The following is a 22,258-nucleotide window of genomic DNA, read 5'->3' on the forward strand; positions in this document are numbered from 1 at the left end:
AAGCAGTCATAATATCAATTTTCTGGCATTCCAACACTCCCACTTGTTAATAATCTGACATGATTAATGTGCGTACAATGGGGCTCACAATCTCATATTCAAACCAGGAATTCAGTACAGTTTTCTTATTCATGAGCTCTTCTTGACAACATGCTTTGAAACACTATAGGGCCCAATCATGCAATCCTTACTCAGGCAATATTCTCAATACCAGCAATGGAAGAATCGCCTAAGTAAGAAGTGGGCCTTGTGAAATGAATTTTGTGTCATTCGATTGCAAAATAATCCAATCAGACATTTTTAATCTTCTCCAGTAATTGTTCTCCCCCTCATAAATGGCCAGATTGTGCAACTCGTAGTCATATTGGTTAGCAGCTCTTATGTGCAGCCATATTCTGAACATGAATATGGCTGCACAATTGGACCCTGCTATCTTTTTGAAAAAATATCAGCCATAAAGAAGGGTATTTTAAAACTGTTGTAGACATCTCAAACCATTAAACATCTCCCCTTTTAAAAGCTCCTTTTGCTCATGAGAAAACAATGTGTTTTTTATTAAAAGCCGTTCTGCTTCATTGGCATATATTTAAACCTAAAGATTCTCTCTTTTTTTCCCCAGAAGAACCACAGGTTCACAGTGTTTAATGGAATCATTTATGTTAATTTATTTGTAGTTAAATAATTAACCATAAAACACTTACAAATTACAAATGCTTGCAAAGATAGGTTGTAGGTTAGGGGAAGTGTACAAAAAAGGCATCTTACCTTTGTACCATTGGGTGAATGAATAATGTTTTATTTTGAAGAAGCTGTTTTTGTGTCACTTTAATCAGCCAGTGTCACAGGTTCTCGGAGGAAAAACACAGCTGTTGTGTTAACACAATTGGGAAATGGGACCTGTTGCCTAGAGATCCAGTCCCAGAGTGGTTGAACTGCATCATTCACCTCTGTGGGAAAGACCTAGCTCCCTGCACCTATCACAACAGCTCAATCCCCTCAGACTTTTTAAAGCTGTTTAGGGTAAAATCCTGTTTTTCCACACTTGTCCACTAACTGCTTTTTAGGGAGCTGTTTGTAACTCATTTTCCTTACCTGTACTTTTCTTCTCCCCTGGCTCCCCCACCCAAAAAAGTTATAAACCACTTTCCCTCTTGCTTTATCTTTAGTAATATTTTTTATTCCTCTTTTTTGTTAATTGGACATCTTGTATCTTAATTTCTTAATGTCCCATTAAGCAGGAAAAGAACATGGAATGCCAATTCCACAAGGGGCATAGATGCTAAATTGTTGCCCTGATTTCAAGAGAGAGGGGCTATAGTGATCCTGATCTCACTTCCTTTGAGAAGGCTTGTGATTTGAGCCAGTTCTGCTCCTTAAATTGGACCTGAGGCCGATAGGAAAGGTTTTTTTGGGGGTGCCAAAGCACAAAGGTGTAACTTATATGGAGGCAGCAAACCAGATGAAGGACTGATTACCTCTGCAAATAGGGCAGTGTGCATGGCAGTCACTACCACAGATGCAATGTATGACCTTGTCAGGTTAGAACAGATGGAGAGACATGAGGGTGCTCACCAGGGATGAGAAGTGAGCAAAATCAAGCCATGGGGAGTTAGAGCTCCAAGCTGACCCTCAAGGAAAGGTCTCAAGCAACTGAGATGTTATACCTGTCAGGGGATGGGGCACAAGTGGATAAGCTGTCAAGTGACCATGAATAAAGGACCTGGCACTTCACCATGGCAGATTAACTTTCTGGAAGCTCAGCCAGAAGGAGGCTATGACACTATCCCGTCAGTGCATCAGGCTAACCGTGAGTGCAGATACAGAGGGGATGTACAGTACATGTGTCTTGTACCCTGGAGAGCACCATACAGTCAGATCCTGAATAGAATTGGGAGGTGAGAATAAATGGGGAGACATTGAGCTGACAGGACACTAGCACATTTAACAGTTTATTCAAACTCAGACTCAGCAAGTGCTGACAAACATGTGTGGGTGAAAGATGGGATTCCCTGTGGTGAACCCTACTAGCATGCCAATGGCCTGAGTTCTGATGCACACCGAAGAAGGTCCTGGCATCCTGACAGTGGGGTTTTTGGAGGATATTCCTTTTGATGTGGTGTTGGCAAATAATGTAATGGGTTTGAGCCAAACAAGCTCAGAAGCAAACCCATTCAATCCAGATCCCATGACCAAGGGGGCTCACTGCCTGCCTCTCTAGGGAAGAGGCAGAGCTGAGCATGGTTGTGGCCACAGCTCTGTCTGGAAGTGGGGAAATTGAGGCACAGCTGAAAAGCTCTGTAAGCCAAAACCTCCCTGGGAGAAGGGGCATCGAGTAAAGAATACTGCCAAGTTATGGTACCTGCTCAAAGGTTGGAAAAGCTCCAGATAAGTATAAAGCAACTGTTTGTAGGGATGTAGAGAAAGCAGTGGCTGAGAGGGTAGGGGAACTCTCAGACTACTGTCAAAATGTACATGACTCTGAGAGGGCTAAGGGAGGAAATGCTACTTGCCTACCCGCAGCAGGTAGGAAGAAGGGAACTTGGCTTTGGGGAAGATGGGGAGATTCTCTTCTCCCAAGGTATAGGATCCCTCATTTATCCACTCTGAAACCTGTTATCTATCAGAGGCACTGTGGAGCTAAGGCCCACTCTACAGCCCAGAGATCCAACCGAAGAGTTGTGGGATCACTTGGTTCCACCCAGAGTAAGGTGCAGGAAGTCAGGCCTGTCACCTGAGGGGTGCACTTGGGAGGGACTGAAAGGGGTCAAAAGTGCATCTGGTAAGTTACAGATCTTGGACTTCTCATCCCCACTGTTGTGCCTGGAAAGCTGAGGGCCTGAAGGTAACAGTTGGAGTGCCAGACAGGGCTGTATGTTCTGTAATTCTCTCTACAGCACCTCTTTCCATTGTTATTTGTAAACTGCAAATTAAATTTACTCTCTCTCCCGATATCTAGAAATGAAAATATAACTGCTCTATTCACTCCAGTCATTGGTTCATTAGCCCTCATGATTAAAAGGCAAAACTTCTTCTAGTGTACTATATCCCCATCCCTCACCCCATGTTCGTTTGTAAAAACAATGCTATGCCCAGGCTTCCATTGACAAAACCAGCCCTCAGTGGGGTGAAATTCCTTCTCATTTCCATCTCAGCAAATCTTCTCACAGCTTTGTGCTTATACCAGGAGTACGCTGCTGTGCTGCACATATTATCGGAAGTCTTTATTAGTCTGTATAAAATATTTGCTGTTGCTTATTCACTTTGCTTGGCTTTAGTAAATTCCACACTGCTTCACTACAGCAGACAATATGGCCAGTGGTGTCACCCAGAATTGGAAGTCTGAAAGTTTCTTTTTCAATTGTGAGCTCTCTCCAGCCTTCCTGGGTGTGCAAGTCATTATTTTTCACCTCTGCTTACCTCCCATCAGATGTTAGTTGGATATTTTAGAAGCCAACCATGCCAATAATCTGATTTGCCATCAATTCAGAGTCTCAACACAGAACCATTAGATGAGAACACAATCAAAAACACACTGGGGCAAGAGTAAATGGAGGCTATTTTAAAAAATGAACCAAAATGCTTGTCCAGGTTCTGATTTCTGTCCGGATTGGGTAAATTCTACAATTTACTTTGGCCAGACATGTAGGGTAAAATTTAAAAAAAAAAAAGGGAGCATTGTTTCAATTCTTGGGAAGATGATGAATGACTGGGTATTCCCATTTCCAAGGTAATAGTTTACTTCTATGAAATAATACCTATTCTTTGACATTTCCATCATTTTCATCCTACTCTAGCCTATAAACAGCACTTCTGGGTATGTTGCCTGAGTCATGGCTTTTCAGTAAGAGTTGCCTGACAACAGCAAATAGAAAAATCAATGTCTTACCCAGCTTAATAAAATACCTATGAAAACTGAGGTCATAAATAGCTGTTGACACAACATCAAAACCTGCCTATTTAATCCACACTATTAATGGTGGTAGTTAGTTTTCTTTTTTAAGTAAGATGACATTTGCTTAGAGAAGAACTATTTGACAGAGGCGTGGAACTACTCAAAATTAATGAGGAAGCAAAAAGAGAGAGAAAGGAAACAGCTATTTCAGTGAAATCAGTACTCTTAAAGATGGGTTTTTGCAATCACGTTCATCACTAGATTAACAGAAATGTAAACAAATTATACTTCAGGGGGTGTGTATGTGCCTGTCTCTAACTGAGGGATAATAAGAATGGTAGCTACTCAAATTGCACAAAAATTTCCATGGTCCACATGGGTGGAATGACGGGAAAGGTTTGTACTGCTGCTACCTGTGTCATATTTCTCTTGCAAATAAAGAGGACTTTACCAATCCCGGTAACTTTCATAAATATTAGAAATAGTGTTTCTAACATCTAAATTTTAAAATAGAGACTATTTGCATACACATAACAGTTGCTTAATTAACCATTAGTCAGTGGAGTAGAAAAGTCCATATTTTTTCCTAAAACCCAGAAGCCTTTTGTTACTTTAATTCTAGTTTCCCTTCACTGTATATTCCTCCCCCCCCCCCCCATGAAGAGGCACGAGTCGTCTATGGAGCAGGGATTATAATAGCTGTCTTCCACAGTTCATGCATGGGGGGAATCATTATCTTTAAAGATACAGAGCTTCTAAGGCCATTTATGCCACTCCAGCCCTTCTGGGTGGCATTAAGGGCCCAGAATGGGGAGGTGAGGATCTCAGCTGGCAGGTCTCGTCTGTCAAAGTCAAAATGGAGTAACAAATCATAAAACATTAGGAAACTTAGTGTGACACTTTAATACTCTACTAAAGAAGAAATGTTCAGTGCTCAAAATTCATCCATCCCACTATTTTTATTGTGGAAGTGCCTTTTGATGAGTCATCCAGAGTTGAACACACACAGAGATAAACAGTACCTTCTACAAGAGGCTACAGTACCCCATATTAACACTTTGATTTCCTCATCGGTGTAGTAGTGGTTACCGTAGCTTGATGAATCCTTCCTCCCCACCCCCATCTAGATCGTAACTCTGTCCCATGGATTTTAGCTCATACCAGTTAAAACAAAAATAAAAATGTACAGTGAGGGCTAGACAAAGTTTAGAAGGTGTAAATATATCCTTTTGATTAGGTATTGATCTTATAATGTAATCTTAGATGCTAAATCAGCCTTATGGCTTTGTTTGATATTTATTATGCCATTTATGACTGCCAGACATATTGTCAGGATAATCTTTAGTGTCTCTCAGAAGTTTATTTAGATTATTTCCTGGGATGATGCTATTGTTTTCAAATTCTCCTTAGTCAAAGTATTCTTTCTTTCCATCCAGGTTTATATTTTGGCATAACTCTAGGGTGATAACTGTTAAAGGTACATTTGACCTTCTCATTTAAAAATCATTCTGACAAGTGAAATCCCTATCAGCTTTAGCCCTTTGGACTTTAAAGACAGTCAGCAATTTTTAATTTCTTCTAAAACAAACCAAACACATTAGGTCCTAGAGGAAGACCTACCTGCCATGTAAAATATTTAGTCATCCCATTGTACTTTTTGTCTCTGTGAGCTTTGATTTCTCATTTACCTTTCCTCCCGAATCAGTAGATTTTTAAAAGGGTCCTTTTCAAGAGTGGATTTTCCCTCTCCTCCTTTACATACACTGTGCCCCACTGGAGATGGATGTAACCTATGCCGGCTTGCTGTGGCACTCTGTCCCCCTCTAGTGGCAGCTAGACCAGCTAAAGCAGTGGTCTCCAACCTTTTTACACCCAAGATCACTTTTTGAATTTAAGGGCAACCCAGGATCTACCCCTTCCCTTCCCTGAGGCCCTGCCCCTTCCCCAAAGCCCCACCCCACTCTCTCCATCACTCACTCTCCCCCACCCTCTCTTTCACCGGGCTGGGGTAGGGGTTTGGGAGGAGGTGCAGGCTCTGGGCTGGGGCTGAGGGGTTTGCAGTGTGGGAGAGGACTCTGGGCTAAGCCTGGGGCAGGGGTTTGGGGTGCAGGAGGGAGTGAGGGGTGCAAGCTCTGGGAGGGAGTTTGGGTTCAGGAGGGAGCTCTGGACTGGGGAAGGGGGTTATGGTGCAGGAGGGGGTATGGGGTGCTGGCTCTGGAAGTGGGGTCAGGGCTGGGGCTTGGGGTGTAGGAGGGGGTTCGGGGTGCAGGAGGGGGTAAGGGGTGCTGGCTCCAGGAGGGGGCTCAGAGCTAGTTTGGAGTGCTGGCTCTGGGAGGGGGTTGGGATGCGGCCTCCCGCTGGGCAGCATTAACCTTCAGGAGCTGCCAGTTGGCAGTGCAGCGTGGCTGCCCTAAGGCAGACTCCCTGCCTACCTCGGCTCCACGCCACTCCTGGAAACGCCAATGCGCCCCTGGGGGATAGGCGGCACATGGCTCCACACGCTGCCCCTCTCTGCAAGCACTGCCCCCGCAGGTCCCCATTCCCAGCTAATGGGAGCTGTGGGGGGGTGCTTACAGGTAGGAGCAGCATGCGGAGGGAGACCCCTGCCCCCCCGCCCATGGGGCTGCACTGGCCGCTTCCGGGAGCGGCGTGGGGTCGGGGCAGGCAGGGAGACTGCCTTAGCGGCAGCCCCGCACCACACCAAGAGATTGTGATCAACTGGGAGATCCTCCAGGATCAACAAGATGATCGTGATCGACCGGTTGGTGACCACTGAGTAGAGATTGATGAGCCTGTAATAACCATAGATTAATTGACTCAAATATATAAAATCCAATTTCTTCAGAGACTCTTCTGTACTTCACTGAAGAACTAGAAGAGCCACCCCATACCCGTGCAGGTTTTGAGAAGCTTGTCCCACAGTGATTTTTCATGTTTCCTTAAAAGAGAAGTTCAACAGGGAGACCATCCTCAAATTTTTCAGTCTTTCATAGGGTAGGGCATAATTTAGATCTGAAAAGCATGCAGGTTTTTTGTCTCTTGGTGTGCTTAATCATAGATTTCTGAACATAGTCTCACTTGGTAACTACTTTTGTACCCAGGGATCTCAGGAGAAATAATTCTATTTTACCCTTGTAATCTAACAGAAATCCTTGAGATTTTTTTTCACTTTCAGTATGGGCTTTTATTTGGCCTATCTTTGGCATATTGAGAATTTATAAAGCTGGTACTTTGTTGTAATTAACCTAAAATGTTTATAAACACATAGCACATTCTCACTAATTTTAGGATTTGAAGGTATACTCCAAACTGCTCCTTGTGCCTCAACAAGTTTGAAACACACATGGAAGAAAGCAATACAATATACAAATGTCTTGCATTCACATCCCTAATTAGGAAATGGGAATAAGTTTGAAGAGAGAGGATTAAATCTTTACGGCCAAATTCCAAAAGACGCCAGTAAGGAGTAAATATAAAGACAGCTGGATCTGGCTTGCAATGTTTCATCTTTCCATAAAGTGTGGAGCAAAGATGTGCTTGATTATCTCACTCTAACCATATAGTTACCCTACTGTGAAACTTCTTGGATCATCTGTGGAATGGGGCTTGATTCAAGCAACGTTAAAATTGGTTAAATTATTTTTAAACAACTGCCCGGTCCAGATGTTGGAACCACAGAGTTATCAGAAGACCGCAAGCTTTCTGCCTTTCAAGAGAGGAGCCAGATATACTGGTGGAGTGAAGCACATTGGAGTGCTAATGAGCCTTGTTTGACTGACAATCCTTTTCTCCTCAGGAAAAAGGAGGCTCTTTAATCTGTGAAGATTCCCTGACTTGCAGAGATGGAGGCTTCAAACCAAGTGTGTTTTGGGAATGGAGTTTTTTCTTTAAACAGTCAGCAGCAATATACTGTAGAAGATTATTTGGTGTGGGCAGATTTTTCAGATCCAATCTAAAACAGCTGCTTAGATGCATTGCTGGGGGAGAAAACCTTTCAGTTTTACTAGATATCAGGAGGGAATTGTGTGTGGTTTTTAACAAAGAGATTTACCACATTTTTAAATCCTGACTTGACCTAAATGAGAACAATCCCTGACATCTTCTGTGAAACTACATGAATTCTGGGTTAACAAGCTTTGTTATGCATGGGTTTCAAGACCATCTGAGGTAAAATTTCAGTACATGCCACCCCCCAGGCCACAGAACCTGTATTGTGGAGTGGAGGGGTGGCAGATGCAGCACTGACCAGCAGAGCTGGAGGATCCCCTTCTCCTGGGACTTGTGGTGGGAGATGCTGGCAAGGGGCTGTGGGAAGGGGGCTCTGGTTCAGGAGTCGGGTCAGTGGGGGACTTGGGGTCCTCCTGCAGAGGGGGGGATGGAGTTGAGGAAGAGGAGATTGTAGGGTGAGGTGGGTTTCACGCTGTCTGGAGTGGTTCATGACCGTGAGTGCCAGTTGGTTGTATGTTCTGTAATTAGATTTCACCAACCCAGTAACAAATGGGAACTCCTGAAGCACTATAATAGTCTTACCATGGAGTTACAGACAGTCCCCTTGTGCACTTCAGTCTATTTTGCCACCCAGGCAACCTGGACTGAGTTGTAGCTGGTTGCCACATATACCAAAGATCACAGAAGATTCCAGTCCCAAGAGACCAGACACTTATATCAGGTGAGTTTCTACCTCAGATTTCACACTAAAGACAATGCTTGTAGCCAATTCTATAGTAAACTAAGGACTTATTAACTAGGAAAAAGAAACGAGCTATTTACAGGTTAAAGCAGGCAATATATACACACAAATGACTTAGTCTGTTATTCCAAAAGGTGACAGAGTTGTAGTAATCGGTCAGCATTGAATGTCTTTTAGGGCTAACCCAGGTTGACCCTGTGGATCTCTGCTTCTCTTTCCTAGCTCCAGCCCTGAGATAGCCAAAGAGATGAATAATTTTCATGTCAGCTACCTGTATTTCCTTCTTCCAGAATTCATGCTGATGGGATGAGCTTCCTTGCATGTAGCACCTTCACGGATATGAGGGGGCTATTTAACCCAGTCTTTGCATCATGATGTTTCACAATGGCCCACTTAGTTTTGATAATCCTTTGTGATGGGCTGGGAACACTCTTGCCTGGGGTCACAAGTTCAGAGCGGGCATTTTTACAGTTGTGAAGCAGAACTTACACATTATGTTATAGCATGGGATACAGACATTACAAATAAGACTAATGCATGCAGCAACTTACAAGCACGTTATAGAGTCTAAATTCATCTTTACAATTCTAACACCTATTATGAACAATACTAACATACAGGTGAGCTGGTTTGGTTTCAAGCTATGAATTTGTCAGTGCTTTGCTGACGCCATAGCCCTGGCAAGAGCTGGCATCTGGTCTACCATGTCACAGTGGAGCTGCTGTCTGTTTTGTGGCAGAGGTTGCCCCTGGGCTTGTGGGGGCTCTCCTGAGCCACTGAGGTCCAGAGACTGTGAAAGGGAGGGGACCTCTCGGTCTCTCTCAGACATACTCGTGCACGCACAGTCCAAACACACGCCCACCCCCAACATAGGAGAGGGATAGCCCAGCTAGCTAAATTTAGAGATGTTGGGGAGAGCAATGGCAGTGGGTAGCTGGGAAGGTGCAGGAGGTTTGGGGACAGTGAGTGTCTGCAAGGGGGTTTGTGTGAGAGGTGTGGGGGGATTCTTGGTACTTGTAGGAGGTGAGGAGGCAGGGGCACCCCAGTTCTCTTCCCCCCATCCCCACACTTCTCTCACCCTGCCCAGCCCCCCTACCTCTTGTTGGCCAAGTCCAATGAAATGGGAGACCCCACTGTACTGAATAGGAAGAATTGAGAAGGAATATCTCAAGACAGGCCAACATTTTCCAATCAGGGCGTCTAATGTTATATTGTGGGATCTAGATAAAAATGGTTTGATTTTTAGAGATGTCGGTCCCTATCTTGCAATGGGAGGCACAGATGAAAATTGGACCACTCTTGGGGTTGTCTACACATGCAGTAGCGCAGCTGAACCAATGTAGCTGTGCTGCTGTAGCGCTTAGTGAAGACGCTACCTAAGCTGACTGGAGAGCTTCTCTTGGGCTAGGGTGATTTAGGGAGTTGAGACAAGATATTCTGGAGGGAAAAGCTAGGATCAGCCCAATTCTGTCAGAAAGTGTAGGCTGAAGTTTACATTGTGGTGGTGTTTCTATAGCCAAAGCCCAGAAATGGAGGGGATTTGGACTGACTAGTCCGTGTGTTATGTTGAGGACAAGGTAGAGACTCCATTCGTGGGAGATTCAGTTTAGGCACCGGAGTTAGACTGTTGTGGGCACTGTCTTCAAATTAAAATTTTTTAATGAATGGCCGGCATTTTCAAAAGGCAGTTACTAGAATGAGGTATAGCGTATGAACAGTCGTGCCACTTCCCCACAGTATTCTGCCAGTATATTACTTATCCACACTGTCTCACTCCTGCTTTCATGTCCTGGATCTCTGCTGCCCAAGACCATCTAGTTTTGTGGAGGCTTTGTGGTATCGACAAATATTCACAAGGGAAGATGAAAAGACTACAGACTTACTTCCACATCTGACCATATCAAAATTTGAACCTATGTCTCCAGAATGCAGGGAAACAACTCTGTCATTTGCCTCACGAATAAATTTAATTTTGTGGTTTGCTGAAGAGTGCACATTCAGTACTGCCATCAAACAGAATAAGCTGCTTTTGTATAATCATTTGTGTTTGTTTCCCCTCTGTTGTAGACATGCACAGTATAATTAGAATTGATTAATACTATCGTTGCACTCCCTTAGCATTTCAGAAACTAAACCAGCTCTGGGTATTTGTATTTCATAAAGGAAACCATCAGTGAGTATACTTTGGAATAGTCTCAAGCTTTGTTCTGGTAGCTCGTTTATTCAAGCAAGTTCTAATAAAAACATGCACGACTGACTGAAGTGAGCTATGCCTGATCATTCATTCAAAGGATCTCTTCCAAGAAGTCTAAAGTAGGAGGCAGTAAGTGCACTGCAGTATGTCTGCATTTGACATGTTTTTTTTAGCACAGAGTTGCTACCCATAATGCCTATTTGTATCCAGCCTGACAGTTACTTTGACAGCTCCAAAGAAGCTCATTTAACTTCTACCAGGACCAGTCGTTTCAGATTTGAGTACTGGAGGACAAAAATTCAGTCTTTAGGATGATTGGATTTCTCAGGTGGTTACTGCTTTCCTGTTAAGCAGAGCTGGGTGAAGAATGGTAAATCTGTTTTCTGCAGAGGATTTCAAGATTTTTGAAATTTGCTTTCATTCTGATTCAGAATGAAAACAAAACATTTTGAAATTCTCTGTGAAACAACTGCACAAAGCCAAGCAGGGCACCAGTCGGAAAGCTCGAGAACCTGAGCTCCAGCATACTGCCAAGGAACTGCAAGCCTGGGAGCTTTAACTTCCTGGCTCCCGGTTGGCCCAGCAAGCAGGCTACTGAGGAGCTGGAAGCCCTGGGTCCCTGGGAGTCCAGCAAGCTCACAGGAAATCAGGAGAACCTTGCCTAGTGTTTTGGCAGCATTGTGTTGAAATTGACATGGTCCTTTGGAATGTTTCTATTTTGGTATATCTGGTGGAAAAAATACTAAATGTAAATTTTTCTGACCAGCTCCATTCTTAAGTGCATGTAACATCAGGTAATACCATTACTCCAAACCATAATTCCTCCTTTTAGTTGCTGCTCTTTGGAACTACAGAAATATTTCTTTCCACTCTTTTCTGTCACTTCTGAAATGTGCTGCTACTTGTTAGAAATTGCTATATCACTAATGGAAACAGTGACAGCAGTTGAAGTTGCTTGATGGCTGGCCATTATTGCATGATAAAAAAAACTTCAGCAGTCAGAAACAGTCTTCTTCAAAAGTCTGTGTTTAAATGCATCTTGGTAGATCAGATTACATTTGTCTGATTGACTGAGTTGCATAACATGGCTGAAATGGTCACTTAGTGTAGTCTAAATGCAGCATCTCACTAATGGTGTATTGAGCAGTTCTCATTCAACATCACCAGCATCCATTAGAGGAAATGATTTCATTTACATCAGTCACTTGGTTTAATAGAAATAATATCGCTGGCATGAAATGTTACACTATCAATGTTGCTCGCAGTGGCAATAAAATATTTTAGTTGCACCTTGACATTTCTTTGTCTATAAATGCATTAACATTTAAATGGTGGCAGCAGCAAGAGGCCATAGTCCTAGGGTAACATTGTTTTCTTAAGTCATTTTTAGGGCTTATGGAAGGTGCCAGATTGACTGAACTGCAAGCTGAAATCCTATGTCTGTGAGGCAGATGCCATAGTGCCTATACTTTCCTTGCCTGTCAGTTTCACACCTGTCCTGGAAAGACCACACATGTGGGTGAAAGGTTAATTAGATCCATGAGCTCACTCATGTCTTACTGTGTTTGCTGGGGCTTCCAGCAAGGGTGCTACCTGGAACCAACTAGAGCCTATTTCTGTCCTATTGTTTCGTTCAGATAAGAGGCTGGGTATTTTCTAAACTTAGGTTTCAAAATTTTATGTATATAATTTTTTAAAAATTCTTTGATCTAATATTTAAACAGCACTGCATGAAGAGATTGTCAGGTGTATATTATAAACCAAATTGTTTAGATGTGTGTCTTAAAACCTGACTATGGCTTTGAACCTGGTGTGTATGATCTGTATGTTTGTGCACAATCCGTGTCATCCCGTTACCACAATTAGTGATAATGGAAGGCTAATCATATTTTACTTGCCTATCAAAACAAATTCCCCTTCCAAATAAATTCTGAAAGGCAGCCAGACCTGCTGGTTTCACTAGAACTAATTCTTCAATAGGAGGAGCATCACAGAGTTCAGCAGGGCAAGGATGGTATTCAGGATAGTGAAGTTGCAACTGAGATCCTCTGGGAGGGTTGTATGGTTAAGTTGAGCTTTGTGAATGGTCCATGCTAACAACTTTATACTGTGTTAGGTAACCATAGGGAAAGCTGTATGAACAAACTTCTATATGGGATAAGATAACGCTCTCTTGCAAGAAGTGCCATGGGAACGTTAGTGACCACAAGTGGGTAGGACTTTGATTTTACTTCTTATCCCCAAAACACCACTTCAGCTGTCTAGCGTGTGTTCTAACACAGTGCTGGACACTGGTTCGTTACTGGCTCAGAGGCGTAACCACTAACACCACCTCCTTTGGTACTCTGGAAGTTCCTCAGATGCCTCCTATGAAGTTAGGCACAATCCTGCATAGACCGGGAGAGCTGGAAAAGAGTAAGGCCTACTCGGGTATGGCTGCAGGCCATCATGAACAAGATTAGCCAGATCTCACTTAACTGACAAGTATCATGGCATATTTTGAATGTTTAGGATAAAGATAACTATAGGCATTTCCACATGCAGAGGAACTAGAGGCAGGGAGAGGAGAGAAAAATTGCAGGTAGGAATTGGAATACTTAGGACAAAATTTTCAGAGCCCTTCAACCTGGCCAATGACATTTCCCACAGAGGTTTTTTGCACTATTTGCCCTGCTACCCAATTGTGCATGCAAAATATTCATTTATATACACAAATGCATGTGGCAGTGCTTGCAATTCTGGCGTCCATGACTAAAAAGATGACCTGAAAACAGGCCCAGCTTTCAGCAGAAATTGCGTACCTCATGTGCACATGTTGGTGCACAAATCTGGGGTTCTTATGCAAACTATCTAGGTGGTAAAATGAGAGGGCCACGTGGTCCATCTCAGAGAAGATGCTTGGAAACAAATCTTCTACTGGAGAAGGCCCTACTGTCCAGCTTGTAAATTGTGTGCATTTTTACAATACAGTATTTTCCCTTTCCACATAATATGTTAATGGAGAGGAAGTAGAGAGCATGAAATTGCCCAGCCCTTCATCACAAAAGCATTTGGATCACAAGAAATGATGATTGGTTACTTAAAAATCCTCCCAAATTAACGTGACAGTATGGTTAATAGGAAATTCTCTAAAAATAATGCTCTGCCTATGTCAGCTGCTGAATAAGAAAGAGTTGATTAAGGGGTAAAAGAGCTTTTTTTAGCCTGTGTGTACAAACAGCATCAGTTTGTAGCAAAAGACATTGATTAAATATTAAGGGCTCTATCCAGTGGAAAATATCTGTCACTTTCCAGGCTACATCAGGCTGCAAATGTTCCAAATGTTGGCTTCACAGCAGGATTGGTAGTGCTGGAGACTGGTCAGCTGCTCTGTAAAGCTTGCAGGTTTGTTGTGAAGAAGGGGTATTGCTGAACTGCTAGGGTTGGAAGATAGTTAATGTGATAAATTCCCTATTCTCAGTAGGTCTACCACACCTTTCATGAATTATTACCCTAAAGATGGACACAGCTCTGTCGCCTCATCATGGGGGGAGGAAGAAGAATATTTAAGCTATCAGAACTGCCTTCCTTGAAGTTGGGAGTTTCTTCAGTTCTGCAAACTCTAACCCACTGCTGGTTTTGTTTTGTTTTGTTTTTTGTTTGGTGTGAGGAATCTTAATTCTAATGAACTCCCTTCTACTCTTTGGCTGACAGCGCAGCCTGCAGGGGGTCTAGCTATGTGGCCCCTTTGGTATTATCCCATTTACCTACAGGTAAAACCCTGCCTCCATCATTTAACTACTTGCAGTTAGTGTTTTGATATTTGGTCTGTCTGAGGTTCATTAAAGAGTGGGAGAAACTCAGTTTACCTGATAGAGGAGACTTGCTCATCATAACTATACAAACCCTGTATTTTATACCTTTTATTTAATCACACCAATCATGTTGCACAGCATAGCACTACGCTATTATGATGCTGTCATTTTAAAAACGTTTTGAATAGACTTTCAGGTGTAGCAAGTTCAGCAGAGGAGGGCTAAAAATAGTCAGTCTGGTGGTAAGAGAGTATATAGGTGTCTTCTGTTTTCAGGAGGAGAAAAAGGGTATTCTTGCTGTCTTTCTGGTAAGTGCTTTTCAGGTATGCCTTTGAGGTTGGGGAACAGGAGGGGGGGAAAAAAACTCAAGACAGGTCTATATAAACAAGCTCATAATTCATTTATACTTTAAATCACTTTTAAATATAAATATTTATAGTCATATAGCCTTCTTCTGGATTGTTGTATGTTGACCAATTCTTAAATGAGGATATCTGAACTGGCTGTCCAAATCCTGCTTTTGCCTATACATATTGTCACTTTGGTACAAGAATGGGCATCTTACATGCCTAAATCCTGATTTGAGAGTCTGGATGGGGGACTGAGATATCTTAAGACACCTATGCAAGAAGAGTAAGTCCCCAGTCTTTACTTGGTAGAACTTGTTCTCTTTAAATCAGACTATCTCTGACAAGTCTTTAGCATTGTAATCCAGTTATTAAATGAGTTATGATCATTGTAGATCCCAGATTTCCAGTTTGGCTGTTGGTCCTGTCATGTTGCATTAATGGTGGATAATGCTTTATAATAATCTTCAGTTGTAGATAGTTTCCTCAAATTTCATTTTCTAAGTATTATAGCTTTAGCTGTCTGTCACTTACTTCCAGTATCAATGCAAACTGGAAATTCTGTAAATTAACATTAAGAAAACAGGTGTATCCAGTAATGTCTGTGTTAGTAGTGGAATTGAAGGCCTTTTAGACTCTTTTATGCAGTCCTCCTGGAAAATCTAAATTCTAATATTATTTTAACATCTGGCTTGCGTTGGCTCAAAGTCTCAACCTGCTTTGCATTGGTCAACTGCCTTATCTTCTTCCATATAAGTAAGACTACTTGCTTCCTAGCTCTAGCTGTGTATGAAATATGTGGGCAACTGAGCCTAGTTTGCACTTTCTACACAGTCTTGTCCTGTGACATCTAAAACAAAGGCTAAGTGTTTTTCCTCTTTGAGGAGAAGGAGGTCCTGGAGTTGTCGCAGCTCTTCTTCCCCACTCCTCCTGGAGAGGAGTACCTTTAGAATAGAGACCACCCCTTAGTGTTAATGCTCTAGCTGCTGCCTCTCACCCTACTTGCAGGAAGAGCGTGAGGCCTAGAAACTCCTCAGACGACTCCTCCTCTTTTCACTTCAGATTCCTCTGCCTGGTGAGTCCTCATTTCATCAATGAAGAGGCATGGGAGAGCACTGCTCCCCTAGGCCAAGAGGTAAGGAGAGGATAGAGTGGTCTCCTGTTTTTTAGCTGGATTGCTTCCCCCTGTTCTCACTGTTCCCCTTGCACCTGTATGTAAGACCAAACTCCGAAGATTGATCAGATATGGAACACAGCAGTTAATCAAACTGATAAACAAACAGTGCAGGTAGAAGAATCATTTGCACCCAACATCCTGTGTAAATAAAACTGTGGAGTGGGACTCATAATTATTTAAAGGAGTCACTGGATAAACTGTAGTCTTCATGCATTGAGGCTAAGTAAAGTAATGGGATCCGCATCCCTGAATCGTAAGAGAAACAATTATTAGAGCTGGCCTAATAATTTTAGTACTTTTAAAATTAAATTACTTGGCACCCCTTTTTACCCACACGAGGGTCCGTGATTTGCAGCGAAATCTTTGAGGACTGGGACCACTAAGGGACGTGCGAATGGGCAAAGGTAACACAGTGGGCTTGCATCCAAATGAGCATGGGGGAAAAATAATGGGCAAGCAGAGTGCAGTGGCGGTGCAGGAGGAAAAGCAGAGAAAACGTTAATGGGAGAGCAGAATGGGAGATATGGGCCATGGGGTCGTGGCGAAAGGGTTAATGGGGAAGGAAAGTATAGCGAATGCAGGAGAGGACAGGTAAAGAAAGGATTAATGGGTGAAGACAACAAAACAGGTGTTGGGGAGAACTGGTAGAGAAGGAGTTAACATTGCCTCTTTTGCAACAATTTGGCAAGTTTCCTCCTTTTGCTGTGTCAAGGGCTTTGGGCTTTGCTTCCCTGTTTGTGTCAATGACTCACAATGAAATCACCTCTGAGAACCTCAAGTTTCCTCTCTGGGATGCTGTTGCTCTTCTCTCACCTTCCTGAACGGATCCACTCAGGTGTGTTCCCCATCTCCTGAATGAATCACACAGCCAGTGCTGGGCAGCAAGACATGTTAGAGCTGTGCTGTTCAACCCTCTCGCCTGGGGCCAAACATGTTATTTGAGAAAGGTCAAGGGTCCAGACAGTCTGCCCTGTTACCCTTCCTTTTTGCTGAGCAGGCAGTGCAAAGGGAGCAGAAACCATTAATCCCATTACTTAGTCATGCCCAAGTCCCCATCCTTGCTGCCAAGGCTCTGTGGGCCTAGAGTCACCATAGAGAGTTCCTACACCTCGTGAGGCTAACTAAAGTAAAGTAAGAAGTAAATAAAGACACATTTATGAGTGCAGGTAATATATTGAATAGAGAAGTGGTTAAAGGATCTCTACAGGTTATGGATTCTGCATAATGGGATTCTGATCTCAGTCATAGCTTCTACAAACTAACATATAACATACACAGTAAATATGTGACCGCAAACATTAAAGGAATGAAGTGAACCCAAGGTCCTTTCTGAAAACAGCAATTTCAGGAAATGTCTACTATAAATAATTTAAAAATTAAAGACATCTCATCTAAATGATGAAATAGTTAGATCTAACATTAGGATAGTATGGAATTGCATATGAAATTGAGCATAACTACCATCAAAGGGGATTTTTGTATCAGAACCGCATCTGACTGACTAATGTCCAGCTGTATCTTTTTATATTAGGCTTTATTTCTTGGAGTATATAGCCATCTCAAATCTAATTTACTACACTGAGTATATGCTCATCAAACCAATTCAGTGTTGTTCTAACCCAGTTCATTTGTTACATGCTGATGCATTTTTCAGTTCAGCCAAGTATGCAGTAATCAGAACTGACAGTCTTTTTAAAATAAATAAATTAAAAATTTTAAATGCTCTTACACATATTTGAGCCAATATATTTACTGTCTTTTTTTTTTTTTTTTTTACAAATTGATCTATTTTTATGACGGTCATATCATTACCTGCTTAAAGCATTTCTGATTTAATCCCAGTATTTTAAAAATGATTTGGCTATGATAATTGTGGTGTTCTGACTCTGTGGATATTTGTTCACCCATATTAACGTATTTCACTGCACATCAGCACATATTGTACCGTATTTGTTTAACCATCCAACATCATAAGATTTGTCTTGTCTCAAACAGAAGAGCTGTTGTAGACATTAAGAGAATATAGTCAGCTTCTTGACTATCATAGCTATGTACAGTATCTAGTTCAAAGTTGCTATGGAGCTTTATAAAGCTCCCCCCAGAACTCTTGATAGTGTGGGCAGTAGACATTTGTTTCCTGAGACTATCGTGTTTTCTTGGAAGGAGCCTTGGACTATGCCCTACCAAGTTGCCATATCTGAAAATCAAGCTAATGAGAGTGAGTTTAGAGGAATTTGTGTCCCCTACAGTAGTACTACAGAGTCAAGTTTTTGCCCTGCTGACTGACTGTTATCCCTTCAGAGAAAAATTTGTCTCTGATTCAAATATACAAATTCCTTCTAGCCTACAGCTACATTTTGGCATGGAGGCAGTCAGAAAGCGAGAGGGGCTAAGCAGTTCAGAAAACACCTTTCACACTGCCACCTGGAAATAATAACAAACTGGCAATATTTTGCATTAACATATAGCACTCTAAATCCAAAGATCTCAAAAAAGTTTACAAACCTTAATATAAAGCTGCACAACACCACTCTGAGGCATGCAAGTATACGTAGGGGAAATCGAGACACAGAAGTTAAGTGACTTGCCAAAAATTATACAGAGGATCTGTGGCAAAGTTAGAAATACTCAGTTTTCTAGGTTTCTAAGAATTGAACTTGAATCTGAGTCGTGTTGCGTAGCCCTACAACAATCCTTTCCTGGCAACTGAGGAAGAGGGTTGTCCCTTGTACCAGCAGACTGTGAGGGCTCCACAGCCTCTATCAGAAGTGGGGGAAGGGTTCTGCTCCTGAGAAAAATGGGATTACCAAGGGAATGATCTGAAATGCTTTGCACTTCCCTGGTGTGGAGCTTGAAGATTTTCTTTTTGAGTTGCCATGGCAGGCTGGAAGCCCTGCTGCCACTGTGCCAGCATTCTCCTCAGGACTTGTGTGGCCTAAAAGGTTGTAGATATGATGACGGGGGGGAATCTGTCAGAATTATGGTTCCCTTTCTCAGATCTGAAATATCATTTCGGTGAGGCCCCTCACCTCTCTCTTGATTTTTGCATGCCATTGAGTGCCCCCCACTCCCACTGTGGTCAAAGGGCGTTGAGGCCACTCAGCAACTTGTTGGAGACAACCTTCATGTTCAAGGGTCAGGCTGATGAGGGCCCTACAAAATCAGAATAGGGTGATTAGGAAAAATAGAATCAAGCCCTCTTTCTTATTACTATAACACTCAAATTAAACTGCTTTTGTGACCTGGCGCTGGGATTTTAGCTTTTGTTTATGCATATTGTGTGAAATTCACCACTGTGCATAGGGCCATCATGAGTAGAGCCCTGCAAATCTGCAGGTATCCGCTTCATAGCTGATGCGTCTATCGACCGACCATTTTTGTGGATAGTGGATTGGATGCAGATACAACCACGCAGGGCTCTACTCACCCGCCCGCTGCCCCGCTTCCTGTCCAGCAGCTTCGGCCCCTCGGGCAGCACCAGCGTCCCCACCCTTGCCTGGCTCAGCAGCACTAGCTGCACTCCCAGTCTTGGCCCCGGGCCGCTGGTTCCTGGGCAGCAGGGCCCACCCCCGGCCATGGGTATTGGGGAGGGCGGGGCCCCAGTGCCCCACCCCTCCACCCCACTGTGATGCAACGTGCACTGCTGCTTCCATGTGCCATCGCTCACGAGCCCCCAGGAACAGCACATGATGCGATGCCCCTTCCCCCCAGTCCTCCTGCTCCGCACTGCTCCTTCTCCTCAAGACCCCACCCCTGTGCTGCCCCTTACCTCCAGTCTCCACCCTCGCGCTGCCTCTTCCCTGCAAGACCCCACCCTCCACTTTCTTCCCCTCCCTCCCCTGTCGTTAGCGCTTGTGAGACGGCTTGCTTCTGCAGGTGCGGATGTGGATACAGGTAAAAGATGGCTAGTGGATCACTGGTTGGGTCACGGATTGATCCTGGCGGATGCGGATCAGATGTGGATCCACATTTTTGTATCTGCGCAGGGCTCTAATAATGAGGCCTATGCATCCCTTAAGTCCCCTTAAGACTTATTTTGAAGACTTGAGAAGAACAATATAGACTTGGTTTATCTGAACTACTTTTGTTTCAAACACATGGTGGCGGCACTACGGATTGGGTGTCTTCCTTGAATGCAGATGACATTTTGGGGCACTTTTTTGCTGTCATTCTCTTACCATATCTTCAATCAATAACATTCAAGGAAACATCTAGCGTGATGATTATTTTCTTTGTGATGTATTTTGGAGTGGGTTGAAAAAGGAATGAAAGTGTTTCTCTGATTCCTTACAGGTGTGCAATGGTTTAGAACAGCCAAGGAAACAACAACGTTCTGACCTAAATGGACCAATTGACAACAATAATGCACCAGAGGTAAGCACCTTAGGCTCCTATTCTCCTTTCTCCCCCAAAATTTCTCCCCATCATGAGCAGCAAATATTTCATTAAATGGGGAGGATGACCTAATCTCTTGCTCGCTCGCAACAGCAGCTTCCATGACTGCATGTTTCTTGCAGCTCACAAAGCTTTCATGAACCAGTAGCAGCAGTAGTCACTTTTTATAACTGCCCATTTTATAAAGACAGCCCTAAAATGTTCAGGTGATATAAGTATCAGCGGGTAGCCGTGTTAGTCTGTATCCACAAAAACAACAAGGAGTCCAGTGGCACCTTAAAGACTAACAGATTTATTTGGGCATAAGCTTTCATGTGTAAAAAAAAACCCGTCTTCAGATTACTTGTTCAGGTGATGTAAGGAGACTTCAGAAATTCTTGTTTCTGGGGCCAGGAAAGTAAGGCAACATCAGAATGTGCCTGGTTTCCTCTCCACCTCTTTCTTATGTGAAATTGCTGCATTTGGAGTCAAAGGATTGCTAAAATTCCTGTAGGAGTAATATCTCTGTGAATAATCCCTACCAACTGATCCACACATCACATCGTTCACAGCTGAAGGCCCAACTGATTCACAGCCTTACAAGTGGCCTCTGTGGTGAGCTGTGTACCTGCTCAGACAGATGTGAAAAAGATGCTGTGATAGACACCAGAGATGGGCTAGTGGCACTGAATAATGGAGCAAAGAAGGAGTCTAAGAATGCAGAATGAGGATGTGCTTGGGGCCAGACATGATGCTTAAAATCTGAGGGGTCTGTTATCTAAAAAGCGCACAAGGGAGTTATGGTAGTAGTAGCCTGTAATGTAAATGAAGACTTGCACACACAAAAAGCCTTCTTCCATCATTGGGGAAATTAACCCCTGGATTGGAGACATTAATGCTCAAAGTGGCATAACATTGTTAGCAAGGGAGTCTATGAGCTGAACTTCCATTGATTAGTATTAAAGTAGCACCTAGGGCCCCCAACTAAGATAAGGGATTATGCTAGGCACTGTACCAACACAGAGAGGGTTCCAATATAGACCAAGACTCTAGTTTTGCAGGGTATTTTTAGTATTTTATTTTTTTAATTACAGACCCATGAAATTAATGGTATTTAAAAACATTATACTGTTTAAATAGCTGCCATGTAAAACTATAAGAGAAAATTAAATAATTTTAAAGAATTCGGTGTAAAAATGGATCTTTCATTATATTAAATATAATAGAAGTTATCCTTTGTAGTCTGAACTTGATTTTGCTGTTTTGATAGTTATACAGTACATTATTTTTACTTCCCAACAGACAAAGAAAGTGTCTTCATTTCCAAGTTTTGTTGATGGTAAGTAAATTTGACTGTATTCTAAGGTTACAGCAGTATAAAAAAATATACTAAAAAACCCCACCAAAAATCCAAGATTTTGCAATTGTAAAGTTTGAGTAAGAAACAGGCATAATATATTTATGCACAACATATACCTTATGTATAAGCTGGAAAACTTCTCACCCTGCTCTCAACAGAGCATATATACAGTGAATAATGTTCAAACCTATCCCTTCTTTAGGTTCAGCTTAACCGAGTTATCAGTAAAAAACATAATGTAAATTTCAGCCTAAACTTTGTTCCCAAACTTGGCTGGTCCTTGAATTTTCTCTGCAGAACAAGTCAGTCCCAGACTGTAATTCACTCTGCTCCTCATAAAGAGTCTATCCGCTGTCATACCTTGGTTGGAGCTAATTGAATCCATGTGAGAGTTTGAATCGGAAGTACTGACACTGCTTCCATGCACGTT

The 22,258-nt window shown here is 42.7% G+C and overlaps 1 protein-coding gene across 8 annotated transcripts in view; it reads left to right on the forward strand.

Annotated features, from left to right (window-relative positions):
• The window catches only part of APBA2 (amyloid beta precursor protein binding family A member 2), a 202,525-nt gene that overhangs the window by 122,379 nt on the left and 57,888 nt on the right, over positions 1-22,258 (forward strand). For all 8 annotated transcript variants that reach the window (XM_074966195.1, XM_074966201.1, XM_074966196.1 and 5 more), the window contains 2 exons: positions 20,388-20,468; positions 21,771-21,807. In XM_074966195.1, the coding sequence (XP_074822296.1) occupies positions 20,388-20,468; positions 21,771-21,807 (118 nt within the window). The remainder of the gene's footprint in view (positions 1-20,387; positions 20,469-21,770; positions 21,808-22,258) is intronic.

This window comes from Natator depressus, chromosome 10, assembly GCF_965152275.1.
Source record: "Natator depressus isolate rNatDep1 chromosome 10, rNatDep2.hap1, whole genome shotgun sequence".
Taxonomy (NCBI): domain Eukaryota; kingdom Metazoa; phylum Chordata; order Testudines; family Cheloniidae; genus Natator; species Natator depressus.